At 42.6% G+C, this 23540-nt stretch overlaps 1 protein-coding gene across 4 annotated transcripts; it reads right to left on the reverse strand.

Moving 5' to 3' along the window:
• Positions 1–441: 441 nt before the first annotated feature.
• On the reverse strand, positions 442–21794 carry ANAPC7 (anaphase promoting complex subunit 7). Of its 4 annotated transcripts, none has more exons than XM_069496928.1 (11): positions 21609–21794; positions 18337–18523; positions 15341–15460; positions 11788–11899; positions 11277–11430; positions 10231–10373; positions 8660–8777; positions 7215–7411; positions 4276–4500; positions 3464–3614; positions 442–1759 (listed from the first exon to the last, which is right to left on the reverse strand). In XM_069496928.1, exons 1-11 carry the CDS (start codon positions 21707–21709, stop codon positions 1570–1572), a joined length of 1698 nt encoding a protein of 565 aa, XP_069353029.1. In that variant the 5' UTR covers positions 21710–21794; the 3' UTR covers positions 442–1569. The 4 variants fall into 4 exon arrangements, with proteins under 4 accessions (XP_069353029.1, XP_069353032.1, XP_069353031.1 ...); XM_069496929.1 differs by having other exon boundaries at positions 488–1759; positions 11277–11406; positions 21609–21766; XM_069496931.1 differs by lacking the exon at positions 11788–11899 and having other exon boundaries at positions 21609–21793.
• Between the last annotated feature and the right edge of the window lie 1746 nt (positions 21795–23540).

Consider the following 23540-nt stretch of genomic DNA (forward strand, 5'->3'; position numbering starts at 1 on the left):
GAGTGGACAAGCCACAATGATCAAGGGGCTCCCCGCAGAGCGGAGGTGCCCAGCGCTGTCTCGGGGCCTGGGCTCCAAGACACTGCTCCAGATGGGGCTCCTGCTCCAGCAGGTGAGTCCTGGGAGAACTGAGAGGGCGGGGCTGGGCTTCCGCTCGGAGTCCAGCAAAGGCAAAGGTTTTGCCTTTTCTCTCACCGCAGCACTTGCTGCAGTGACGGGGCTGCGGCGGCCCGCGAGGCTGCATCCGGGAAAGAGCGCGAAGGCCAAGGGGCAGCGTGTTCTCCCGGCCACACCCTCACGTGGAAAAGCCCAACTGCCTGCCGGCCTCCTTGGAGCGGCTCAGATGAAGCCCTGCCGTGCTGTGCAGGCTTTGGCTCTTGTGCACAGACACTTTTTGCCCATCTGCAAGTGCAGCCTTCAGATATTCTGAACTTTCCAGGTACATCAAATTCACATCTTGTAGCACCTTTGACCAATTTTGTTTTAATGAGAGTTTAAGGTCAGCTGTGACATCCCCCTCACCTCCAATTAACTGTGTACTCAAAAGGCAGCGCATTTTAAGACACAAGGGGGAGGGTGGGTGAAGAACCCCCCAGCACTAGAGCTCAGGGTGTGGCACTGCAGGCTGACCCGTGCCAGAATGCTGAAGCCAGACCCTGACCTCAGAGCCGGGTGGATTCAGTCTGGAATCTGGCCAGACTCTCAGGTCCCAGGAAAATTCACCATCCAAAAATGCAAATGGATGCACCAGCTGAGGGCTCTCTGAGCTTTCCCACCCCCGACTCCCAATACGAGGGGAAGAGTCTATTTATGGCAAATAATTCTGGGGCTGAATCAATGGCTTCTGAATGAGAGACCAAAAACCAGGACTCTGCTAAAGGGCTTCCGTTCTGATCACCCCAACACCATGACTGTACAAACCAGTTTTATTAGGGAACCGCCCCAGGTGCGCCTGCTCATGCTCTCATCACACCCGTTTCTCAGACTGGCCAGGCTCAGAGGCAAGTTACCAGCTTAGCAAAGAGGAAAACTGTTCTGCAAAATAGCAACTGTCAGCTTAAGGCATTACTAATGTTGCAGAAGGAAAGCACGGTTACTAGGGAAGTCTGGACAGCCCAGGCGATGACTTCTGGGAACAGGAAGCCCTCTGGGGCCAGACCGTGGGGCCGTCGGAGCTGGGAGATGACACTATCGCTCTGGGGTGGTGGGTCACTCCTTCAAACCCCTCCATGTCACAGACAAAACACCGTCTATTCCTTGAGCTTTTTGATTTAGAAAGTAGTTATATAAAAAGTGCTCTTGGCCCAGAAGCCGCGGCATGTGCGGGCCTCAGGGTGCTCCCCCAGTCCTCCCTGGCTGGAGCAGGGGAGGATGGAGATACATGGAAGGCTGGTCAGGCTCAGTTTTAGAAATGAAGTCACAACTAGGAATCGGGAGCCAAGGGGCCGAGACCCCCGCTGCAATCACATGCTGAATCCTTGTCCTCCCGAGAGCAGGTGCCTACGGTTCCTTCAGTCCACGGAAGAGCTCAGAGCAGGGCAGGCCAGTGTGGCCCCGCAGCGGCCGCCCTCACTGCATGCCGAACCACTGCTCCTGGTCAGCCCACTGGGCCGCCTCACTGTCGCTGCCCTCCAGGTCCCCTTCTTCCCCACTCCCTTCCATGTCGTCCACATCCTCCTCCTGAGTGGCATCCGTGGGACTCTCCTCCTTCTCCATCTTCTGCATCCCCTCTAGAGACTTCTGGTCATTGGGGTCCAAACTAGGGGACAACAAAACAAAGGAGAGGCCTGAATCTCTGCCTTGCTTCTTGCTGGCTGATTCGTCATCTCCCTGGCCCGGCAGTGAAATGACCACACAGTCACAGAGAGACCGCTAATGCCCGGCCTCTCCAAACAACTCCGGCTTCCAAGGCTGGGTCGAGGGAGTCCACCACTAGAAGTGAAAAAAGGCGTCTTTTCCTAATTTTTAGAATTCTCAATTTGAGTTTTCTCCACAACTTTCTTAAACCTTTTCACACCTATTACCCCTAGCGTTCTGCTAGAGGAGGCTCCCAGATAACATTATGAGAAAGTGGCAAACAAACATTAACAGGCAAATTTAAATGCAATTCCCTGAAAGTTGGGTTTTTGAGCTATGGGGTTACAAAAAGTAGTTATTTTTCTGTGAGTATAACTGTTCCATGTTCTTACGACATAATTAAACATATCAGGATTTCAGTAGTCAGCCAAAAACATCACACTATACCATGGAACACATCTGTAAACTCCTAGGTTAGACCCCAGAACCCAAGGCTACCCCCACCTGAGTATTTGAATTTAGCAGCTAAGAGTCACCAAGTGCCAACCCCCCAAAGTTCAGAAGCTCCAGAACATTCATTTATTTGTCTCCTAAGCCATCTTTCCTCTTGCTTTCGTGAGCATCACCCAAGCCTCAGCTATGCCATCCCTAGCAAATCCCACCTCTAATGAAAGTCTGGTTATTTATTTTCTCGCTTGCTTCTGGGCATCTAAAACGCAGCTAAAACCCATCATGCTGGAATTGTTTCTACTTGTATAAATGCAGGTCTGTAACATCTCATCTCTGAAGCCTTCCATACAACTCTTACCCACTCCCAGGGCCCCCACCCTCTGGACTCCCACCTTGCCTTCTACAGACTGCTATGAAAGCCCTTAGCACGAGGTACGGTCAGTCTGCACGTCTGAGACTGACAGCTCCCGGAACGCAGCATCCCCAGGGTCACTGAGATGCCAGGCACACGAGTGGTGCTCAACTGTCTGCTGAACAAGTAAACGGATGTGATCAGAGTCATTAAAGACAGCCCTTGACCATAACCTTACAGACACACAGACAACCCTCAAAGAAATCACTTCTCTATTAAACAGTAAGAATACCACTATTTATTTAGTATTTACTATGTACCAGGCACAGTGCTAAGAGCTTTACATGAAATAATCATTTTAATCCTCAATCATTCAATATCTAATAAGGTAGATAGATATAGACAAGGAAATCTGTTAGTAACTTGCCCAAGATGACAGGTGGTGAAGGCAGTAATCAAACTTCAGAGTTCAAGTTCTTAACTACTACAGTAGGTAGAAACATGGGAAGTACTTACAATACTTTGATTTGAAAAAGCAGAATATAAAATATAGACTAGGTATAACCCTATAAAAATATGTGTATGTGTGGGCAAGGACAGGAAGATGATCTATACAAATGAACAAGGATGTTATAGAGGTGTGGGCTGGTTATGAGTGAAACAGTTCTTCAATGTTGTTAATATACTTTAAGAAAAAATTTTTAGAAGTCACGAATTCACAAATAACTCTTCTATCATTACTGTTATTATTCTGCTTTCAACCGTGGGCACAGAGTGTCTGTGTGTCTCCAGAACGCCTGTGATAGCTCACTACCTCCTCTGCCCTCCTTATCGACCTTCCCCCTCGGGAGGCCGGGTGCCTACCTTAGTGCTATACTATACTGGTCCATTGCTTCCTGATACTCATTGACAGCTACAAGGAAATCTCCAAGGATCCGATGTAGGACACAGTCACTCTGATTAGCCAGTGCATTCCTCAGCAAAGCAATTCCATCTTCATATTTCTGTTCTCTGCCTGGAAAAAAAAAAAATGACCCTCATTGTCCTAGTTCAACATTTTGAAAATATATTCCCATTCTAAGTCATATACACAAAACCACTATCACAGTCTTACACTGTCTTTGCAGATGTCCTCAAGAGAATGGCAGTGAGACACAAAGTGAAAGAAAGCAAGTGCATTTGAGTTCCTACTCCGTAAGAAAATTTGCAGTTTGAGTTCTGATTTTTTAAAAATGTACTCTTAACCTTAATTCAAATAAAAAGCCAAATTGCATTTTATTTGCCAAACTAGCCCAAACCCAGGAGTTCATAAGTCAGGACTAAAAAAACAAAGCTAAAAGGGAAGTCAAAAGAGAATCCAGATGGTTTAAAACAGTTCAAACTGGCTAAAACCAGTTAGTTATATTCAACCCAAATTAGTTCAGGACAACTAAAACCAGATAAAATTGAGCTGAACAGGTACCAACAAATAATAGCTGGTTTGAGCTAATCCAAGCAGGTCTAAGCCAGCTACATTTGGCTGTGCTAAATATAAACCAATTCAAGCAGGCTCAGACCTGCTGCAAAAGGCACACACCTGTCTGGTCATCTGTAACCAGGCGGGACTGAGGAGTCCAAATGAGATGAGGTTTCATAAAAACTAATGATGAACAGGGCAGAAAATAAGACACACTTACTAAGTAGTTCTGCTTTTTTCACCACAGCCTTAATGTAATCCGGCCTTTGGGTCAGGGCTTTATCTAATAAAGTTTTGGCTTTCTCCTGTGTCACGGGGTCTTCAAGACAAACAGTGGCTAAAAGGGTAAGGGTCTGTGCATTGGCTCCTAGAGTTTTGTAAACGTTGTTAGCCATCACCATTGCTTCCCGAATACTGTTGGAGGCTAAGTAACATTCGATGAGACCTGAAAAAACAACACAAAAGTAGTTCAACCATATTACCATTCTAAGCCATGCTTCCACTCTGACAGCCCTCCAAACTGCAAACCTTTGAAGTTTCAGAAAAAGGGCAGGCCAGGGGAAAACTCGGATGGTGAGATTAGACTGGAGGGTACGCTGACAGAATAGCTAAGAAGTGTTCTTCCCCAGAGCACTTGACAGACATGGAAAAAGCCTGCCCTGCAAAGGTCAGGGAAGGAACAAGCATGCGTGAGGAAACCGCAGCATGTGAGCTGCCCATCTGACAGCTGAAGGAACAAACGTGACACTAATGATTAGTCTGTCATATGGCCAAGAGATTAAAGTAGTGAGAGATGTTTCCAACCAAAACCAAGGTTTCAATGCCTCTTAACAAGCTGTTATTCTCCAGCTGTGTTCAGTCACCTGTTTAAGAGGGGGGACTAAAGTGAACGTCCAGTTCTACAAAGGAAAGGACCTGTCAAGCAACCTAAGGAGAAAGGAGGACGCTTTCATTTGAAACACAACAGTTATCTCAACCCTACAGTTACACAACTATTAGGTACCCATAATAATTAAAAAAAAAAAAAAAAATTTTTTTTTTTTCTTTTTGAGGCAGAGTCCTGCTCTGTCACCCTGGCTAGAGTGCCATGGCGTCAGCCTAACTCACAGCAACCTCAAACTCCTGGGCTCAAGCAATCCTACTGCCTCAGCCTCCCGAGCAGCTGGGACTACAGGCATGCGCCACCATGCCTGGCTAATTTTTTCTATATATGTTTAGTTGTCCAGCTAATTTCTTTCTATTTTTAATAGAGACGGGGTCTCGCTCTTGCTCAGGCTGGTTTCAAACTCCTGAGCTCAAACGATCTGCCCACCTCGGCCTCCCAGAGTGCTAGGATTACAGGCATGAGCCACCGCGCCCAGCCTAAAAAAATTTCTTTTTTCTTTCTTTCTTTCTTTTTTTTGGTCATACCTGGATGTGACAAAAAAATTTTTTAAAAAAACTAAAGAAAACCTGACAGTTATCTCAAAAGGCTGGAAGCTTTCCTAAATTAGAGGGACAGCACTTAATCAGATGGACCAAAAGTACTTAGAATGGCAGCTCCTGCCTCTCTTCCCACCCACAGGGAGATGTCCTATGGGGCCATCGAGAGAAGTCAACTCTCAACTCTTCATGCCAGTAAGTTCAGAACAGAGGAAGAACTTTTTGGCACAAGGCACTTATCAAAACAGAAAAACAGCTTAAATCCCAAACCCACACAATCCCTGCCAGATTTTCTCTGCATACTCCTCCACCCTAGCAGCATTTATAACATTCATGCACACTCTTCCACACACTATGGTTACCTAACTAGACATTACCTAACGCTTAAGGCAATGTGTTGGACTCCAAATACGGTTGCTTGCAACTAGTTATTTATTAGTCTTACTTTCCTGTTAAAGCCCCCCTGGAACTTCAGAAGGAAAGGAAAAAAGTGTACTCCACTAACCCAAGGCCTCCACCAGCAAAGTAAGGAAGCGCCACTGGAGACTGCAAGAAGCACTGGAGAACATAAACAGAGTCCTCCTAATCCAAACCTCCACATGGCAGCTTGAGAAGGCAGCTGGGAGGCCTCGCTGGCCAACTGGGGCACATCCTCTGCCCAAGCACTGTGCAAAGGGGTCACTCGACTCATCTCTTGCTCTGGTGAAACAGGCACGCAGCAGAATGGAATCAGCATGACAAAAGCAGCTAGGAGGCTAGGGATGTTACAGTTTCAGGATCAAGAATTAATCTGCAACCAAAGGCTTGGTTTATTGGAGTTTCTTTAAGAACAAAGCCACCACAGGCATAGGCTCTCTGGCTATATAAGCAGATTTGTTCTCTCCCCCAACTTCCAAATTTTATTTCTCAAATTTGAACTCATCTTCCTGTTAACAGCAAGTCACTCCTAGATTCCGGAGTTTATTTTTAAATTCTTATAAAAATATGTTTTGGAGGAACTGCATCTTTTAAGATCTATTTTAATGTCTATGACTGAGTCACCAAATGTTGCTGAAGCTGGCATAGCTCCTTTGAACTCCTAGGGTCAGTTCACATGAACTTGAAATATTTCATAACAAAACAAAGTTGGAGCCTGAGTCTGCCCACTGGGGGTCACAATGAACACACCGGTTCCCACAACCAGCATCATCATATAGATGTGCAGTTACCCTATGAGTAATAGCTCTGGCCCAAGGTAGGACGACTGTGAAAAAGAATAAAGACATAATCAAGCGATCTAGAATGGTGCCTGGCACAGGGAGATTCACGTTAACGAGTGGGCTGCATCTGAGGCAGGAAAAAAAGACTATCCCAACTACCCTCTCATCAAAAACAAAACAAACAAAAAAAACCCAAAAACAGCACAGAAAAAGAGAATGAGAAAAATGGATTCTGAAAGCATGGGGTAAAAAACTCCGGTGAAACCCCTAAATGAATGAAAATGCCTAATGCAATGGTTTTCAAACTTGCTCACACATTGGCAATACCTGGGATCTGTAAAAAGTACCGATGCCTGTCTCCCAACCCCACAGATTCCAATCTATACTAGAAAGATCCAGCATCAGGATTTTTGAAAGCTTCCCCAGATGACTCTGATGTACAACGCATCTTGGGAAGTGCTGGCCTAAGGAAACCTTCCATCTGAGTGCCGTTGCCACCCCAGGGATTCACAACATTCATGTATATTTTCTATCTTACCTTCGTAACAATCTAAGCGACAAGGTGCAAGCCGTATGGCCTCCCGAAAATGTATTATTGCTTCTTGGACTCTGCCCATGTTCCTAAGCGCCGCTCCCTTAAGTAGCAAAGCTTGAACACTATTACTATTCAGCTGAATGGCTTTGGCTCCCAAATAGAGGGCCCGAGAATAGCGTTTGCTATAGAAGCTGTGACACCTGAAAGAAAAAAAAACCACCAGAAGTTATAGGAGAGAAGACTATAAAGAAACTTTATCTAAAGTATCTAAAACTCAAAGGGAAGGCCCTATGCATGATTGTGGTTATAAACTACACTTACAGCTTTAACCTAAGAGATTAGTGGAAAAGTGAAACAACCCAAAACATCTACCTTTTAAGGGGGAAATCTTGATATGGAAGGAAAAAATTATGGAAAAGAACCTGATGATCTGGACATGTTATTAGCTGAGAGACATTCGGAGAATTTGTAAAGCCAAGTCAATAACAAAGGAGCATCTTTTGGCTCCATCACTGATGGCCCAGTGCTAAGCACAAGGCATTCACTATCTCAATCAATGCTCACTTCTAGGCCGGGCGCGGTGGCTCACGCCTGTAATCCTAGCACTCTGGGAGGCCGAGGTGGGCGGATCGTTTGAGCTCAGGAGTTCGAGACCAGCCTGAGCAAGAGCGAGACCCCATCTCTACTAAAAACAGAAAGAAATTATATGGACAGCTAAAAATATATATAGAAAAAATTAGCCGGGCATGGTGGTGCATGCCTGTAGTCCCAGCTACTCGGGAGGCTGAGACAGGAGGATCGCTCAAGCTCAGGAGTTTGAGGTTGCTGTGAGCTAGGCTGATGCCACGGCACTCACTCTAGCCTGGGCAACAGAGTGAGACTCTGTCTCAAAAAAAAAAAAAAAAAATGCTCACTTCTAGAAGTATGGGATTAGTAGCCCATTTTCTAAATAAGAAAACAGACTCAGGGAGGTATTTGTTTGTTTTTGAGACACAGGGTCTCGCTCTGTTGCCGAGGCTATAGCGTGATGGCATCATAGCTCACTGCAACCTCCAACTCCTAGGCTCAAGCAATCCTCCTGCCTCAGCCTCCTGAGTAAGCTGGGACTACAGGTGGGCACCACCACACCTGGCTAATTTTTCTGATTTTTTTTTTTTTTTTTTTTTTGGAGAGGCAGGGTCTCACTATGTTGTTCAGACCGGTCTCAAACTCCTGACTTCAAGCGAACCTCCTGCCTCAGCCTCTCAAAGTGGTAAGATTACGGGCCTGAGCCACTGCACCTGGCCCAGAGAAGTGAATAATGCATTCAAAGTGACAGACCATGATTTGAATCCAAGACTGATTACCTCTTAAGTCTGTGTGTTCAACCTATATTCTCTTCAGAAGGAATTACAATCTCTTAAACAATCTACTGAAAACTGGGGAGAAAAGGAAACGCATCAACATACCCAGAGACCACCCACGGTTCTGCATGCTGGTCGGAAATATTGAAAAGGCGGCAGCCAAGGTTCTCCACATCCTCCAGCCGCCCTTCTCGTGCCAGCAGGTAGCCATACACATCCATTCCTAGTCAGGAAGGTCACAGCAAGAAGCAGCTCTTTACACAAAGCAGCAAGGGTCCTTTCCACAGGAGCAGCGCCCAATGTCAGACTCCACAACGAGGCCCCAGCTCCTGCAGGGGCTGAGCCCTTCCCACCATCACAGGCTTCCCCCACTAGTATTTCCAGTTTCCTAAAAAATAACTATAAAAAGCAAAATCCATCCCTCCCCCCAAAAAAGCAAAGGAGCAAAAAGGCCCACCTCACAATTCGAAAGCCTGTTATTTCCAGGAACTCTATGTCCCTCTATCCTGTGGTATGATACACAGCTATCCTAACTCAACCAAAAAAGGCCCCAAAAAGGTATAAAGTATCTAAGAACTCTAGACAGTCAAGACTATACATTCAATATGCTGAAAAAGCCAATTAGTCTCAGCAAAGGTTGGCCTATTCCAGAAAAAGCTTCGAGTTCTTTCTGGAATGCAGTTTATCAAAGCTCACTGTCTCCCAGACCCCCGCTTCATTCTCATGTTCTATAGGAAGGTCCCCATGCTTGCTGCCACCCATCTCTTGCCACCACTCTCCATTCCTTGCTATCCCTTCAGACTCCCAGGAAAATTCCTCTCAAGCCAAGATTACTACAGTACTCCTGCTTGCCCCTGGACTCAAGTCTGAGCCTCCGACTTCAAATTGCCAACTACTGCCAGACTAGTATTTCTAACACCATCTTCATCGTCGGTGCAGGCAGCTTGGAGAAGAGAAAAGAACACTGAGCAAGAAGGAGACCTTGTGCAAACAAAGCCATCTTTCTAGACCTGCTTCCTCATCTGCAAGCTTGGAAAGGACCCCTAAGAGCCCATAAGACTGTTTATTGTCACAAGGACCTATTTTTTTGATGGCCTTTTTTGGGCCTTTACAAACAGACATCAACCTATCTGACCTTCCTTCCCACTAGTCTTGAGCACTCACTGCCAGCCCCCACCTGCCACCCTTTGGAGGTCCCTGTGGCATACCCTTCAGCTGCAATCTTCCTTCAGATCAATGATTTTTCCGTTGTACACTCCTAATTACTGACTGCCTTTAATCTCCTTATCCCTTTCTCAGCATCTGTTCACTCATCCTCCTTTAATTATACTACAGACAGAGTCAAACTAAATTCCCTAAAAGGATGTTACAGTTCTGAGGATGCCATCCAAATTCTCAGTCAGGCACATCATCAATTTATAAACCACAAGGAGGGGCTGTGATCCCCCTCAAAAGAAAAAAGGGCAAATAATGATCTGTGGCGAGATGAAGCAAAAACACTGTTCAAAATGGAATTACCTAAGAGTTAGAGACATGTGTCAAGACTTTAGAAAATACTGTAGTAAGTTTTACAAACTATTTCCATGAAAATTGGTTATTAGGAGTTCATACTCCACTTCCTTCCTATCTTCTTTGCCCTCACCAGCCACCCCCTCTCTGCCCCAAGAATTATTTACCTTTTATCAGATAAGGATCCAACATCTGTGCCTGTTCAAACTTGAGGACAGAGTTCTTATTGTCTCCAGCTCTGAAGTACAGGTCAGCTAAGCTTCCCAGTAGGTCCACGTTATCTCGCAATAAGGACTTTTTCTCTAGTGAACTGTAAGATATTAAACATTGAACCTTAAAATCTATTATAAATCCTCTTGGTTGTTGAATCTGAGTGACTGGGCATATAGATACTATTTTCTTTTGTGTATGTGTAAAATTTGTCAGAATAAAAAACTTTAAAAATGAACTGTGCACCACAGATTTTATTTTGAGCTTATGATTTTTAAAAAAGTATAGGATAAGATAGCAAATACATGGAGTAAAGCAGAAATCGCTCACTACCAACAAAGAACTTTCAGGATGCAGTGTTTCAGAGGACAACATACGCTACACGGTGTTAAAGGTAATGTCATTCACAAGTGACAGATACTTATTACTCAACTGGGTGACTTTGCACAACACAATCCCCAGCCTCTTGTCCTTGGACTTTATCTCAATAAAAAGAAAATCCCAGCCTTTTTGTTATGACAAGGGGCCCGTTCATGCTCTGTGGTGAACATATCTTGCTCTTGCTCTGTAAACCTATCTTGTCCCTCCTCAATAAACTTTGTTTCACACTTAAAAGAAAAAAAGAAAATCCCAGTCCTAAGAAGAATACCTAGGTCAGATGCTGCAATAAACTGTTTCAGGGATGGCAGGGTGGGGAGGGATCCAACAAAGTTTTCTTCTAGGTTCAAGAATGACACACCAAGGCAGTGTGCTTTGCGAGAGTCATTGCCTTTGCATGCACAGAGTTGAATTCAGCCCAAGTTTACAGTTTTAAAGGTCCCCACAGAGATTATTACATTTGGGACCAATTCAGTACATTAAAAAAACTAACACAGCCTGGAGACAACTGGCTGCAACACCAAGAGATAAACGTCTCATTTTTCTGTTTTGCTAATTGAGATACATCAGATTTCCAGACAGGGAAAGGGGCTCCAGAACACTGAATTAACTTTGTGGCACTCACCAGATGGTATTGATTGCTCTCGAGTTGTCACCAGTGTGCACAAAAGCATATGCTTTGATCCACACAGAGAGCCAGTCCAGGTTAGGCACAGTTTGGATCACGTTCATTGTCATTGATGCCACCTCTGCACCTTTTACAGAAAGGGAGAGCAAACCTAACCCAACACAGAGCAGGACAAAGGTGGTGAGGCACAGCGTCTGTCTTCCACAATGCAAGAAGCAATGGGTTCTATTTTCCCTAGGCTACAAGGCAACCCCTTCCTTATTCTAAGCAAGATGAATATGACAGAAAGGCCATAATTTATTGATAATTTTTTTTTTTGCCAGTCAAATTTAGCAGTGGGGGGTTGAATAGATAATATTTCTTAATCAAATATGCGATAACAGTAATCCTATTGAATCATCTCTGGTGGAAACTTTTTAAAAATAAACCTATTCTAATGTACAGTCAAGACTGAGAACTACTCTTGACAGTAAACACTCCATGAAAACAGGCAGAAAATGATCTATACCTAGAATGGCATCCAAGGCTAACGGGCACTGCCTCAGCACTTCCTTATAGCTGGTGACCGAAGGGCGCTCCTGACCAGCCTTCTTGTACAAGTTTGCCAGCATCATGTTTATCTGTACAGACACAAACGGTGGATAGTAAAATAAGTATACAATGCAAAGAAAATATCTCATCATGAAAAAGCCCTGATGTTCATTACCAGCTACTATACCACTTTTTACTGAAAACCCTACCCAAGGCCCTGTGCAAGTAACAGAAGACCAATCCCATTCTTCAAAAGAAACAAGAAATGATTACCATTGCCTTCCTAGGTATTCCCAACCCTAAGAGGAAAGTCACATTACTTTCTCACTTACCTAACCAAAAGGGCCAGTAATACCTGGACCAAAGATGCTGACTCTGGAAACAGGAATAACGTTCACTTAAGAAATGTCACAGAATGCTAGTTACCTTGATTCTTTCTTGATCTTGGAAAAGGTAGAAGATGAGCTACCTCAGTAGAGCTCAAGTTGATATATCTTAAATTTGGTTAATATTAAGGTATCAGACTGTAAGGAACTCTTGACATAGCTAGTTAAGAAGGATCAGATGAATTTCTCCCAAAAAGAAATGAGACACAAAGACAGACACAGAAGTACAACACTTGGCTTTTCTCTGATAATTAGACTTGCGGCTAGACTCTAGCCTTTCTGACACTTAAAGCTTTAACACCCATAGGTATTAACTTGCCAAAGTAAAGTTACAAAAATCAAACTCAAACTGATCTCCAGAGATGATAATGATCCAGAGATCAGATACACTATTTAAATCACTGAGGGCAGACATCTGCACTTTAGCACAATTTAAATATGCAACTTACTGAAGCTAGTTAAAAATAATCCTACCTAAAAATGCAACTGGGAAAATTTGAGAAAACCTAAAAGTTCCAAAGAATGTAGAAGTTATAGAGAAGGGATAAATAACCTCCTCAATAGTACAAAGAGATAAATATAATATTCCAATTTAAAATTATTAGATCTTAAACACAACAGTGTTTGCTAGATCATTAACCTAAGGAAGCAGTCAATGTGAGGGCACAAAAGAAAAAAAGTCAATTTCCAATCTCTTCAATTATCTGTGGCTTGGTATGCCAGATATTAAGTCAAAAGAGTAGCTCTGAAGATGAAGAACATCTGTTCCAATCATAGACCTACAGTATATAAAACAATCTAGTATAGCATTAATCCACACAATGAAATAATGAAATACTAGAAATAAAACTTTTTTATTTGGCCTCAGATTTCCCATATTAGGCTATTTTGAAAATGCAAAGGAAGGTACTTAAAGGAAAACTCCAGTATTGGTGTCAATCCTTAAGAGAATAAAAAGTTAAATTTAAGATCCTTTCTTGACTGCTAGTTACTAACAAACTGACTGATGGACCATCTGCCTCAACAAATATCAAAATTTCCTTTAAGGTACTTGACTGTCACTTTGAAAGAATGAATTTTGAGTACTGCCTAGTGAAAAAGTTAATTCTTTTAAAAACAGAGCCTTATTTGAACATCATAAAGCCACATTTCACCATTTATAAACACAAGCAGTCATCATTTTCTGAAAACTGAGTGAAATATTCTATGTTGGTAAGTTTGCTCTTAAAAGGTAAAGATTTACCTAGATTTTATAATCTAACACTGGAATTTTCCTTTAAAATGTGAGGGAATGTGTGGCGGTGTTTACCATACATTAACAGACGTTCATTTAGACGTATTTTGACTCACTTCCTTGTCCTTTACACAGACTGAGAAGCCAGTTAACTCCCTAACAGACAAGAAAGAAAAACTGTAAATATTATAGGTTTACGTTTGAGGCACACATCTTTGCTTGTGCCTAGCCACAAGAGCTCTACAGAATGAAGGACATGTTTTCCTAACAAATGCAGACAGACTCCGCTAGTCCCTCTTAAAACGATGGCTGTAAACACCAAGCAGTGGATATTACAAAGCTGAGCTTCTTTGCCATTACCCATCTTCCAAAAATGCCTCCAAAACACCCACAAGTCATTAAGAAGGAAATTTCGGTATATTTCTAGTAAGATAAGGAATAGAAATTTTCAAAGTTTATTGTCAAAATGCCTTCTTTCAAAAGGAAGACACCTTGACTATAGCAGCAAACATTCTTCACGCATGCAAAAAAAAATTATTCTTGGGGTAAGAGACAACTTTCACAGGGTACCAGAACACAATTTTGTATATAGCAACCACAATTATTATGAGACAGGTTAGTTCAAAACATACTTCCAAGTGGGTTTTGTTTTTTTAGCTCCAAGGATTCAACTCGAGATTTCTAGGTGTTTTTAATAGCAGCCACCATCACAAAATACAATGTAGAAATACCTTAGTTTTAAAAACTCAGAAAACAGTAAATAACCGCTCAATAAGAGCTGCTGAAACATGTTCTCATCAAATTTGGTTACTTTTAAAATTCAGTACCATTTGGATAAAACAGCACTAATTAAAATACACTAACTAAAATACAATCTAAGCAGTCTCTACTGCTTAGATTACCTCTTTTAGGGGCAGGGGGATTTACACATCTTTACCTATAAAATTCCTTACTATTAAGCACTCGTTGCACAGAATAGTTTTTCAACGAAGTGAGGAGGGTAGGTGACATGACAGAGTATGTTAGAATATTAAATACTGATATGAATTCAATCTTAAGAGCAAAGATTCTCACTGTTCTAAACTGGGCTTTGAAAAAAACCTGGTCAGATGCCCAGTGTAACACTCCTTACAGAACAATACTTTAAAAAGTATTTTCACATACTTTTTAGATTTTACAAAAGTTAACAAAAAAAATCATTCACAGCCATACCACCCTGAATGTGCCCGATCTCGTCTGATCTCAGAAGCTAAGCAGGGTTGGGCTTGGTTAGTAGTACTTGGATGGGAGAAAATACTATTCTCTCCCATTTTACAAATAAAAGAAGAAGTAAAAGCTCAGAGATTGGGAACTTGCCCAAGTTCTCACTGCACACAACTTGTATGCCCTAAACTCAAACAAGACATCAGATCTTTTGATTTCAGTTAAAGGTGTTCTCCTGGCTACGATACGCTGTCAAATCAAACACAAGTACATAATCCACACATAAATAAGCACAAAAGGATCTTGCAGTCTTAATTTTGAAAATGAAGGGATTAATAAAACCTAATAAAACCAATTAACAAATGGGTAAACCTATGTAAAGCAAAAAATGAAGTTCTAAAAAAGTGTTTTTGCCACTTAGAACTGTTTTGCAAATAAATATTTCCTACAGTAAGAAACACCAAAGAATAAGCACTTGCAGTCTTCTCCAGCTATCATTTTCATCAGCTGAATTTTCAGGGCCTCATAAGTCACTCATCTATCTTTCCAAACCCCTGCTCCTGTAACAGGGGAAGCAAGTGAGCATGACAATCTTGAGTAAAACGCTCAGATGGGCTCCCTGTTGCACGTTTATGAGAAAACATGGAGGGAGCAGGGTTGGGAGAGCTGGGGAGGAGAAGAACACATAAACTCTTCATTCAACTTACTTTGGGAGTTCTCTGTCTGGAAGGGATCCCATCGAGTATAGCAATGGCATCTTTATCCTGTTTTAGCATTGTGTAACACTCAGCCATTTTGTATTTCACTTCAATTTCAGATGGAAGACACTAAGAGGCAATGAAAACATCTCTTAAAAATATGGTTTCAATAGAATGGCAGTTCTCTAAAATGTTAAACAGAGTTATCAAATGACCCAGCAGTTCTACTCCTAGGTATACAGCCACGAGAACTGAAAACATCTGTTCACGCAAAAACCTGCACAGCATGTTCACAGCATTATTTTTATTATTATTATTATTTTGAGACAGGGTCTCGCTCTGTCCCTCAGGCTGAAATACAGTGGCATGATCACATATATCACTGCAGCCTTGAACTCCCAGGCTCAAGTGGTCCACCTGCCTCAGCCTCCCTAGCATAATAGCTAGAACTACAGGTGTGCACTACCATGCCTGGCTAATTTATCTTCATTTTTTCTGGAAAGACGGGGTCTTGCTATGTTGTCCAGGCTGGTCTCAAACTCCTAGCCTCAAGCAATCCTACCACCTCTGCCTCCCAAAGCCCTAGGATTACAGGTGTGAGCCACCACACCCAGCCTTTTTCCAAATATTTTCGATCAGCAGTTGATTGAATAGATAGATACGAAACCTGAGGATATGGAAGGCCCACTATATATCTCAATTTTTAAAAAAATTTCATGAGGCCGGGCGCGGTGGCTCACGCCTGTAATCCTAGCACTCTGGGAGGCCGAGGCGGGTGGATCGCTCAAGGTCAGGAGTTCAAGACCAGCCTGAGCAAGAGTGAGACCCCGTCTCTACTAAAAATAGAAAGAAATTATATGGACAACTAAAATATATATACAAAAAATTAGCCAGGCATGGTGGCGCATGCCTGTAGTCCTAGCTACTCGGGAGGCTGAGGCAGTAGGATCGCTTAAGCCCAGGAGTTTGAGGTTGCTGTGAGCTAGACTAACGCCATGGCACTCACTCTAGCCTGGGCAACAGAGTGAGACTCTGTCTCAAAAAAAAAAAAAAAAAAAAAAAATTTCATGAATATTTAATGTATTAATTCATATTAAAGGTTTAACATGGTGCTTAGCATATTGAATACTCAATAAATATTAGCTATTTTTATGATTTAACCTATCTGGACAATATATATGACTTCCATTAAGCGTTCAAAAACAAGAGAAAACCCTGGCAATTAGCTCATTAATAATACAAGCAAAAGTTTTATATAAATAGAAATAAGATGAAGAGCAGCAAGCTTTAAAAAAAATCAACTACATCAATTTGTATCTTCTTTTAGATATGGAAAAATACAGGACCTATAATTTCACTCCTAGTGCATTCTGACACTCCTTGACATTCCTTTAAAATATAAGTAGCATGCGTTCAGCGAGGAAATTTAAAGACAGGTTCAAACTGAAAAGTACAAGTTCCTCTCCCCCTACACCTTTCCATCGTTAAATTTATTTCCTTCCCACACACAAAATCTTTCAAACTTATTATCCATATATATTTAGTAGACATATACCAAGATGTATAAAAATCTTTAAACTATTCCCTTTGAACAAAAGGGGTACTGAATACACTGACTCAAACCTTATTTTCTTTACTAATATATAGAGGAGTTCTTTTCAAATCAGCACACATACCTCTATCTCCTTTTTCATTTTTTTAATTCCACCTTATTCCATCTTCTGACTATAACTTAACCAGATCCTACACACACACACACACACACACACACACACTTACTTCTCCCAGTTACCATTATAAACAATACTGCAATAAGCAGCCTTAGTTACATACCCTGAAAACCTTTTGTAAGTCTACTGTTACGATTAATTTCTAGCAATGGGATGACTCAGTCAAATGGTAAGGACATTACAATTTTATCCCTTCATTTATTTAATTATTGAGGAACCAAAACTGCCAGGAATTCACAAATTATTTCCCATAAATTTCCCCAGGTACTCACAGTCCTAACAATTGAGTGACATTTCAAAAGTTGTACTTTTTTTTTTTTTTTTTGAGACAGTGTCTTGCTCTGTTGCCCTGGCTAAAGTGCCATGGCATCAGCCTAGCTCACAGCAACCTCAAACTCCTGGGCTCAAGCAATCCTCTTGCCTCAGCCTCCCGAGTAGCTGGGACTACAGGCATAAGCCACCATGCCCGGCTAATTTTTTCTATACATATTTTTAGTTGTCCAGCTAATTTCTTTCTATTTTTAGTAGAGACGGGGGGGTCTTGCTCTTGCTCAGGCTGGTCTCGAACTCCAGACCTCGAGCGATTCTCCCACCTCAGCCTCCCAGAGTGCTAGGATTACAAGCTCACCTGCCTGGCCTTTTTTTTTTTTTTTTTTTAAAGAGACAAGGTCTTACTGTCACCCAGGCTGGCGTGCAGTGGCATGATCATAGCACACTGCAGCCTCAAACTCCTGGGCTCAAGCAGTCCTCCTGCCTTGCCCTCCCAAGTAGCTGGGACTACAGGCATGTACCACCATACCCAGCTAATTTAAGAAAATTTTTTTAGAGATGGGGTCTTGCTGTTGATCAGGCTGATCTCAAACTCCTGGGCTCAAGCAATCCTCCTGCCTCAGCCTTCCAAGTCACTGGGATTACAAGCATGAGCCACCACACAGGGCTTAAAAGCTGTATTTTCATTAAAATTATAAACACTTTACATTTTGAGTTCTGTTTGTGTAAAAGTGAGGAACGCATGACTTTGTTAAAACCTAGATAATGCATGTTTAATTCCATTTTTAGATTCATCCATACAGTGAATTTTGCTTTTAGCCTTTACTGTTTGGTTGGATATGTTCTTACATTTAAGTGGTTTTTCATCTTTGTTTCTCTAATCAGCTCCCCTTTAAAAATTACTTTTTATTTTACCATCTTCTACACATAGTCAGCCATCTTCTAAATTCTTTCAGTCTCTCTCTCAAAAAAAAGAAAAAAAATCACAATTCTGTCTCCAATTACCTGACTTTGTGGAGTAGATGCAGAATTTCCAGTTGAAGGTCTCACTTTTGAAGTTTTACTTAGAGCTTTCTTCTGCTGTAAAGCCATGGTATACTTACTCACAGCATTCCGATATTCCTTATCATGAAAGAGAGAATCTGCATGATACACCAAAAGCTGGTACTTCTGAGATGGGGAGAATAACTCACTAGAAAACAAAGAAAGTATACCCCCTAAATAGGTTACTTTGAAATGTTATAAAGAACACCTTAGTGTCCACATAAGCCTAGCACAAAGCCCTGTATTGTTTACAAAAAAGTCAGTATACCATAAGTGCTAGTCCCTCAAGCGAGAGGCATGAAAGTTGAACTCCATGCTAATATGGTCAATACATCTAGAACACTGCCTTAAATTGTTCTGTTTTAATATAATTTAATATTTTCTTTGCTTAATAGAAAAGCAGTAATACCTATAAATTGAATCCAGTAGTACAGATATATAGAGAAAACATAATACATCTTTTCCTCCCCTTCTTTAATCCAAGCCTTCTTAACAGTTTAATATATAGCTGTCCATACTCTCTTATATTAACTTCAAGTTTTAAGGATAATATAGACAAAAGAGAGCAACCACAATGACTTAACTATTATTACCAAAGAAGAGTTAAAGACCTGGGAAAGAAAAACCTCACCACTTTGAATTCTTTTCAGGGAGAGGCTGAACAAAAAGAAGTTTGGAGACCTGAAAGCTCTTTAAATACTGAAGAAAATATGGGAAAAGAGTAAGAGTGAGCCCCTATGTCTACGAAAAGTAGAAAAAATTAGCCAGGCGTGGTGGTGTGCACCTGTAGTCCCAGCTACTTGGGAGGATGAGGCAGGAGGATCGCTTAAGCCCAAGAGTTTGAGGTTGCAGTGAGCTGTGATGATGCCACTGTACTCTACCCAGGGTGAGACTCTGCCTCAAGAAAAAAAAGAACAGATACATTAGTGGTTGCAGGGGAAGGGGGAAATTGGGGAGTAACTACCAGCAGACACAAGGTTTGTTTTAGAGGTAATGAAAATGTTCTGGCATTAGATAGGAGTGATGGTTGTACAATCTTGTGCATATACTAAAGCCCACAGAATTGTGCTGTTTTTAAAAATTAATTTACTTAAGAGACAGGGTCTTGCTATGTTGCATAGGCTGGGCTCGAACTCCTGGGTTCAAGCGATCTTTCTGCCTCAGCCTCACAAGTAAATGGGACTATGTGACTATAGGCATGTACCCAGTTGAGAATTATACTCTTTAAAAGGGTGAATTCTATGGTATGTGAATTACATATATATTTTTTAGAAAAATGGACAAGCAGACTAAACGCTGGATATAAAGTTACAAAAAAAAAAAATGAAAGGACTGAAAAGTATAGTCCAGATAACTTAAGATCTCTTCCAACTCTGAAATTCTATGTATTTAGTGAGAAACAAATACTTGATGCTTGCATTAAAAAATATTATTATATTCACAGAAAGCATTCAGATATTTATATATTGTAACATACATGCCTACTTACGCATGCATAAATTCTCTCTGGAATGACACACACAAAATTTATAGGTGCTGCCTCTGGAGAAGGGAAATGCGGGTACAGTTGAAGACTCAGGGACAGACACTGTTCTGCACACCCCTTCTCTACAGTTTGAACTTTTTTAAAACAGTGTATGTACTGCTTATTCAACAACAAATTTTAAAATACAAATGATGAAGGTCAGAACTCGAAACACCTCCTAAGAAACTGCCAGTCTAACTTAATATGAAAAAGCGTGTGCTAATTAAGTCTAGCCAGGGGATTAAACTGCTTCAAACTATCCTGTAACATCTTTGAGAACAGGAGTAATGACTAACTGGTACACAAATCCCCAAAGGTGGAAACTGTACGCTCTGACACAGAACCAAGTGAAAGGCTCCAGAATAAACACCGAAGGCTGACAGAGACCAGAACTCCCCACTACCAACACGAAGCGGATGGCAGCAAAGGGATGAGTCTCACTAGTGAGGTCCAAAGCACACTAATGGAAAGGAGGAAACGCAGAGCGGCAGCCGCAGGCACTTAAGGGGCCTTTTCTTTCTGACCTAGGCCAAATGCTAATGGGTCCACACACAGAAGACCCCATTAAGATGCCATTCGGTGGTAGCAGACAGTGGTGGCTCAGAATGGAGACTCTGGAGCTAGAGAGGATCAAGGTCCAAACATCATTTACAGAGGTGTGAACTTGGACAAGACATTTTACCTCCCTGAAGTTGTACTCACTTTCTTAGCACATTCGATAAGCGCGTGTGCTTACTGCACACAGCCACTGTGCTGACTTCGATAGGTGCTCAGAGGGATGCAGAGACAGAGCAGACCAATAGGTAAAAAGTGAGAGTATCAGATCATTCTGGTGGTCAGGGAAGGGCTCCCCAGGAGAGACGTATGAGCTGAAACCTTAATGAGGAGATAGCTCTGAGATAAAGACCCCAAGCAGGAACAGCGAGTGCAAAGGCCCAGAGCTGAGAACAAGCTTGGTGCGTTCAAGTGACAGAAACAACAGCGAGAGGCTGCAGCGAACAGAACGGGATGAAGTCGGAGAGAGAAGAAGGCATATGTCTGCTGGCTTCGCGGGCCATGGGAAAAATTTTAAGTGCAATGGAGGATTTTAAGCAGGGAATTAGCTGGAATTAACCCTGTGCTCCATATGTTTATAAGACTCAATAATCGGCAGCTCTGGAAACAAGAAAGGCGCCACTCCCACCCATCAAGGGAGTCTCCCGTTTTCAAGGGTTTATCAAGGTGAGAAGGTGGACCCTCCTGGTACACTTAAGAAGAAAAAAACTAATCTCAAATATGGGGCGAAGATATTAATAGAAAAACCAGGGGACTGGGTCTCTCAGAGCTGCAGCGAGCGAGAAAACGTTCTTTGGGAAGGAGCTGAGAGGGGAGGATTCAGCCCAGAGATATGACAGTCGTTCTGCCCTATGACAGGTGCCTCAGGAAACCCTAGCCAGGGTCGTCCTCAAAGCCTCCGCCTTCCATTTCTCGAAGCTGCCGCTCAATCCCCCGCAGGGAGCTCATCTCGGCGATCCGCACAACGCCGGCACCCAGTGAACTCAATTGCGCTCCGAAGTCGGCTCCGCTTGACGAGGCCCTCGCTGCCCCCAGAGCCTCCGCTGGGGCCCGCGGCCGCTCCTTCCCGCCTGTTCCCACACGCCCTCAGCCCAGGCTCCCAAACCGCCGCCGCTTTCTCCTCAGTCCCAGGCCGCTCCCCGCCTCAACTCACGGGTTGTTATTACTCATTGTAAGTAACAAGCTGCTGAGGAGCCGCACGTTGGAGTGCAGCCCCGCGGCCGCCATGTCCCGCACGTGGTCTATCACATTCATTCTGCCCGACAAGGCCGCCGACAGCGGCAGCAGCAGTGGCAGCTCGAAAAGCCTGTACAGGCTCCTTAGGGAAGACTCCAAAATGGCGGCATCGCCGGGGTCCATCGGGTCCACATGCGGCACCGCCCCTAAAAAGAGGTAACCACTGAAATGCCTGAATAAAAAGAAACTAGTTTCCCTCTTTCCCCGTGGTCTCTCTAGATGGAATGATTTGTTGCTTTTACGCAAAATTACGCCATCCTTCTAACTGAAAACTTTACTGAGGGCTTCCACGGAGACAAAAGTCACCTCAGTAATAGTACGTGGTCAATAGGAATGAGTCTGAGAGGAATTTTTGTGCCTCTCAGAAATTAATAAAAATGTATGGGCCTTTACCATAAATAAAAGTAAATATAGTAGGGTGATGAATAACTCCCCAATATCTGGAATATTCTAATTAGGCGCCAGGGGCAGACCTAATTGCTTGTACAGTCGCGCATGCGCACAAGGCTGAAGGCGCCACGCCCCCTCCTCAGGTGTTGTCTGAGAGAGGCTTCTCACCCTGGGTACGCTCCTTGCTGCAAAGGGTATATTTTGCCCTGTGAAACAACTCACTAGATCAGTGTGAATAAAGGCTAGGTCCAAGAATGAGTTGATACGCATATTAACCAGCATTTGTTTGGCACAATTAACATCTTAAAAAAGTTTTACATGAGTTATTGGATGCTCCATAAAGTTGAAGTTTTTGTTCCCTTTTCACAGGCTAAGAAACTGAAGCTGCTTGCTTAAATTTTGTGCTCACGTTGTTGAATGGTTGGCTTGGAATCAGACATTCTGATTTCAAATCCCTTGAATACACAATAGTTAAATGTTAATATTTTGGATCTCAAACTCCAAAGGGCCAGGGACGTAGTTGAGTGAGTCAGTTTATGTGTTTCAATTAAACAGAGTTGGAATATTTTCCACTATCAAAATCGCTACCCACCCACCTGGCCACCCAAATATGGCCTGTCTCTCCTTTCTTGAAGGAGACAGTCGTCTGGGTCTGTATTTTGTTTTCATTTGATTTTACAGAGACAGATGCGGAGAAATACGTGTATATCTAGTCTGAAAAAAAATCACGGCATAAGCGTTTTTATAAATGGCAATTGACATTAGTACTCAGCACGTTGGGAGCAACAGGGAAGTGGGAATTGTGGCAAACTGGAGTGTGCGCTATCTAAATAGCCCCTGCAACTTTATTTCAATATGTGGGTCCCATGTGGGAATTTTCTATATCATTTGACTTTTCAAGAGAAGTCATAATCATAAATCTGGACTTTAAAATTTGAAGTATCCCAATTTTTAAACATCAGCTGAAATGAAAATAATAACAACAGAAGGGCAAAAACTTGAAAGATCTAAACATTAACAGGAGAATGGATAAATTGTGCTATATTCATGGAAGGGAATGATTTAAATGCTATGCAGCATTTAAAAAATAAATGAACTCCAACACGTGTATTAATACTAACATGGCCGGGCGTGGTGGCTCACGCCTGTAATCCTAGCACTCTGGGAGGCCGAGGCGGGTGGATCGCTCGAGCTCAGGAGTTCGAGACCAGCCTGAGCAAGAGTGAGACCCCGTCTCTACTAAAAATAGAAAGAAATTATATGGACAACTAAAAATATATATATACAAAAAATTAGCCGGGCATGGTGGCGCGTGCCTGTAGTCCCAGCTACTCGGGAGGCTGAGACAGGAGGATCGCTTGAGCCCAGGAGTTTGAGGTTGCTGTGAGCTAGACTGACGCCACGGCACTCACTCTAGCCCGGGCAACAGAGTGAGACTCTGTCTCAAAAAAAAAAAAAA

This window comes from Eulemur rufifrons, chromosome 21 (genome assembly GCF_041146395.1).
Source record: "Eulemur rufifrons isolate Redbay chromosome 21, OSU_ERuf_1, whole genome shotgun sequence".
Taxonomy (NCBI): domain Eukaryota; kingdom Metazoa; phylum Chordata; class Mammalia; order Primates; family Lemuridae; genus Eulemur; species Eulemur rufifrons.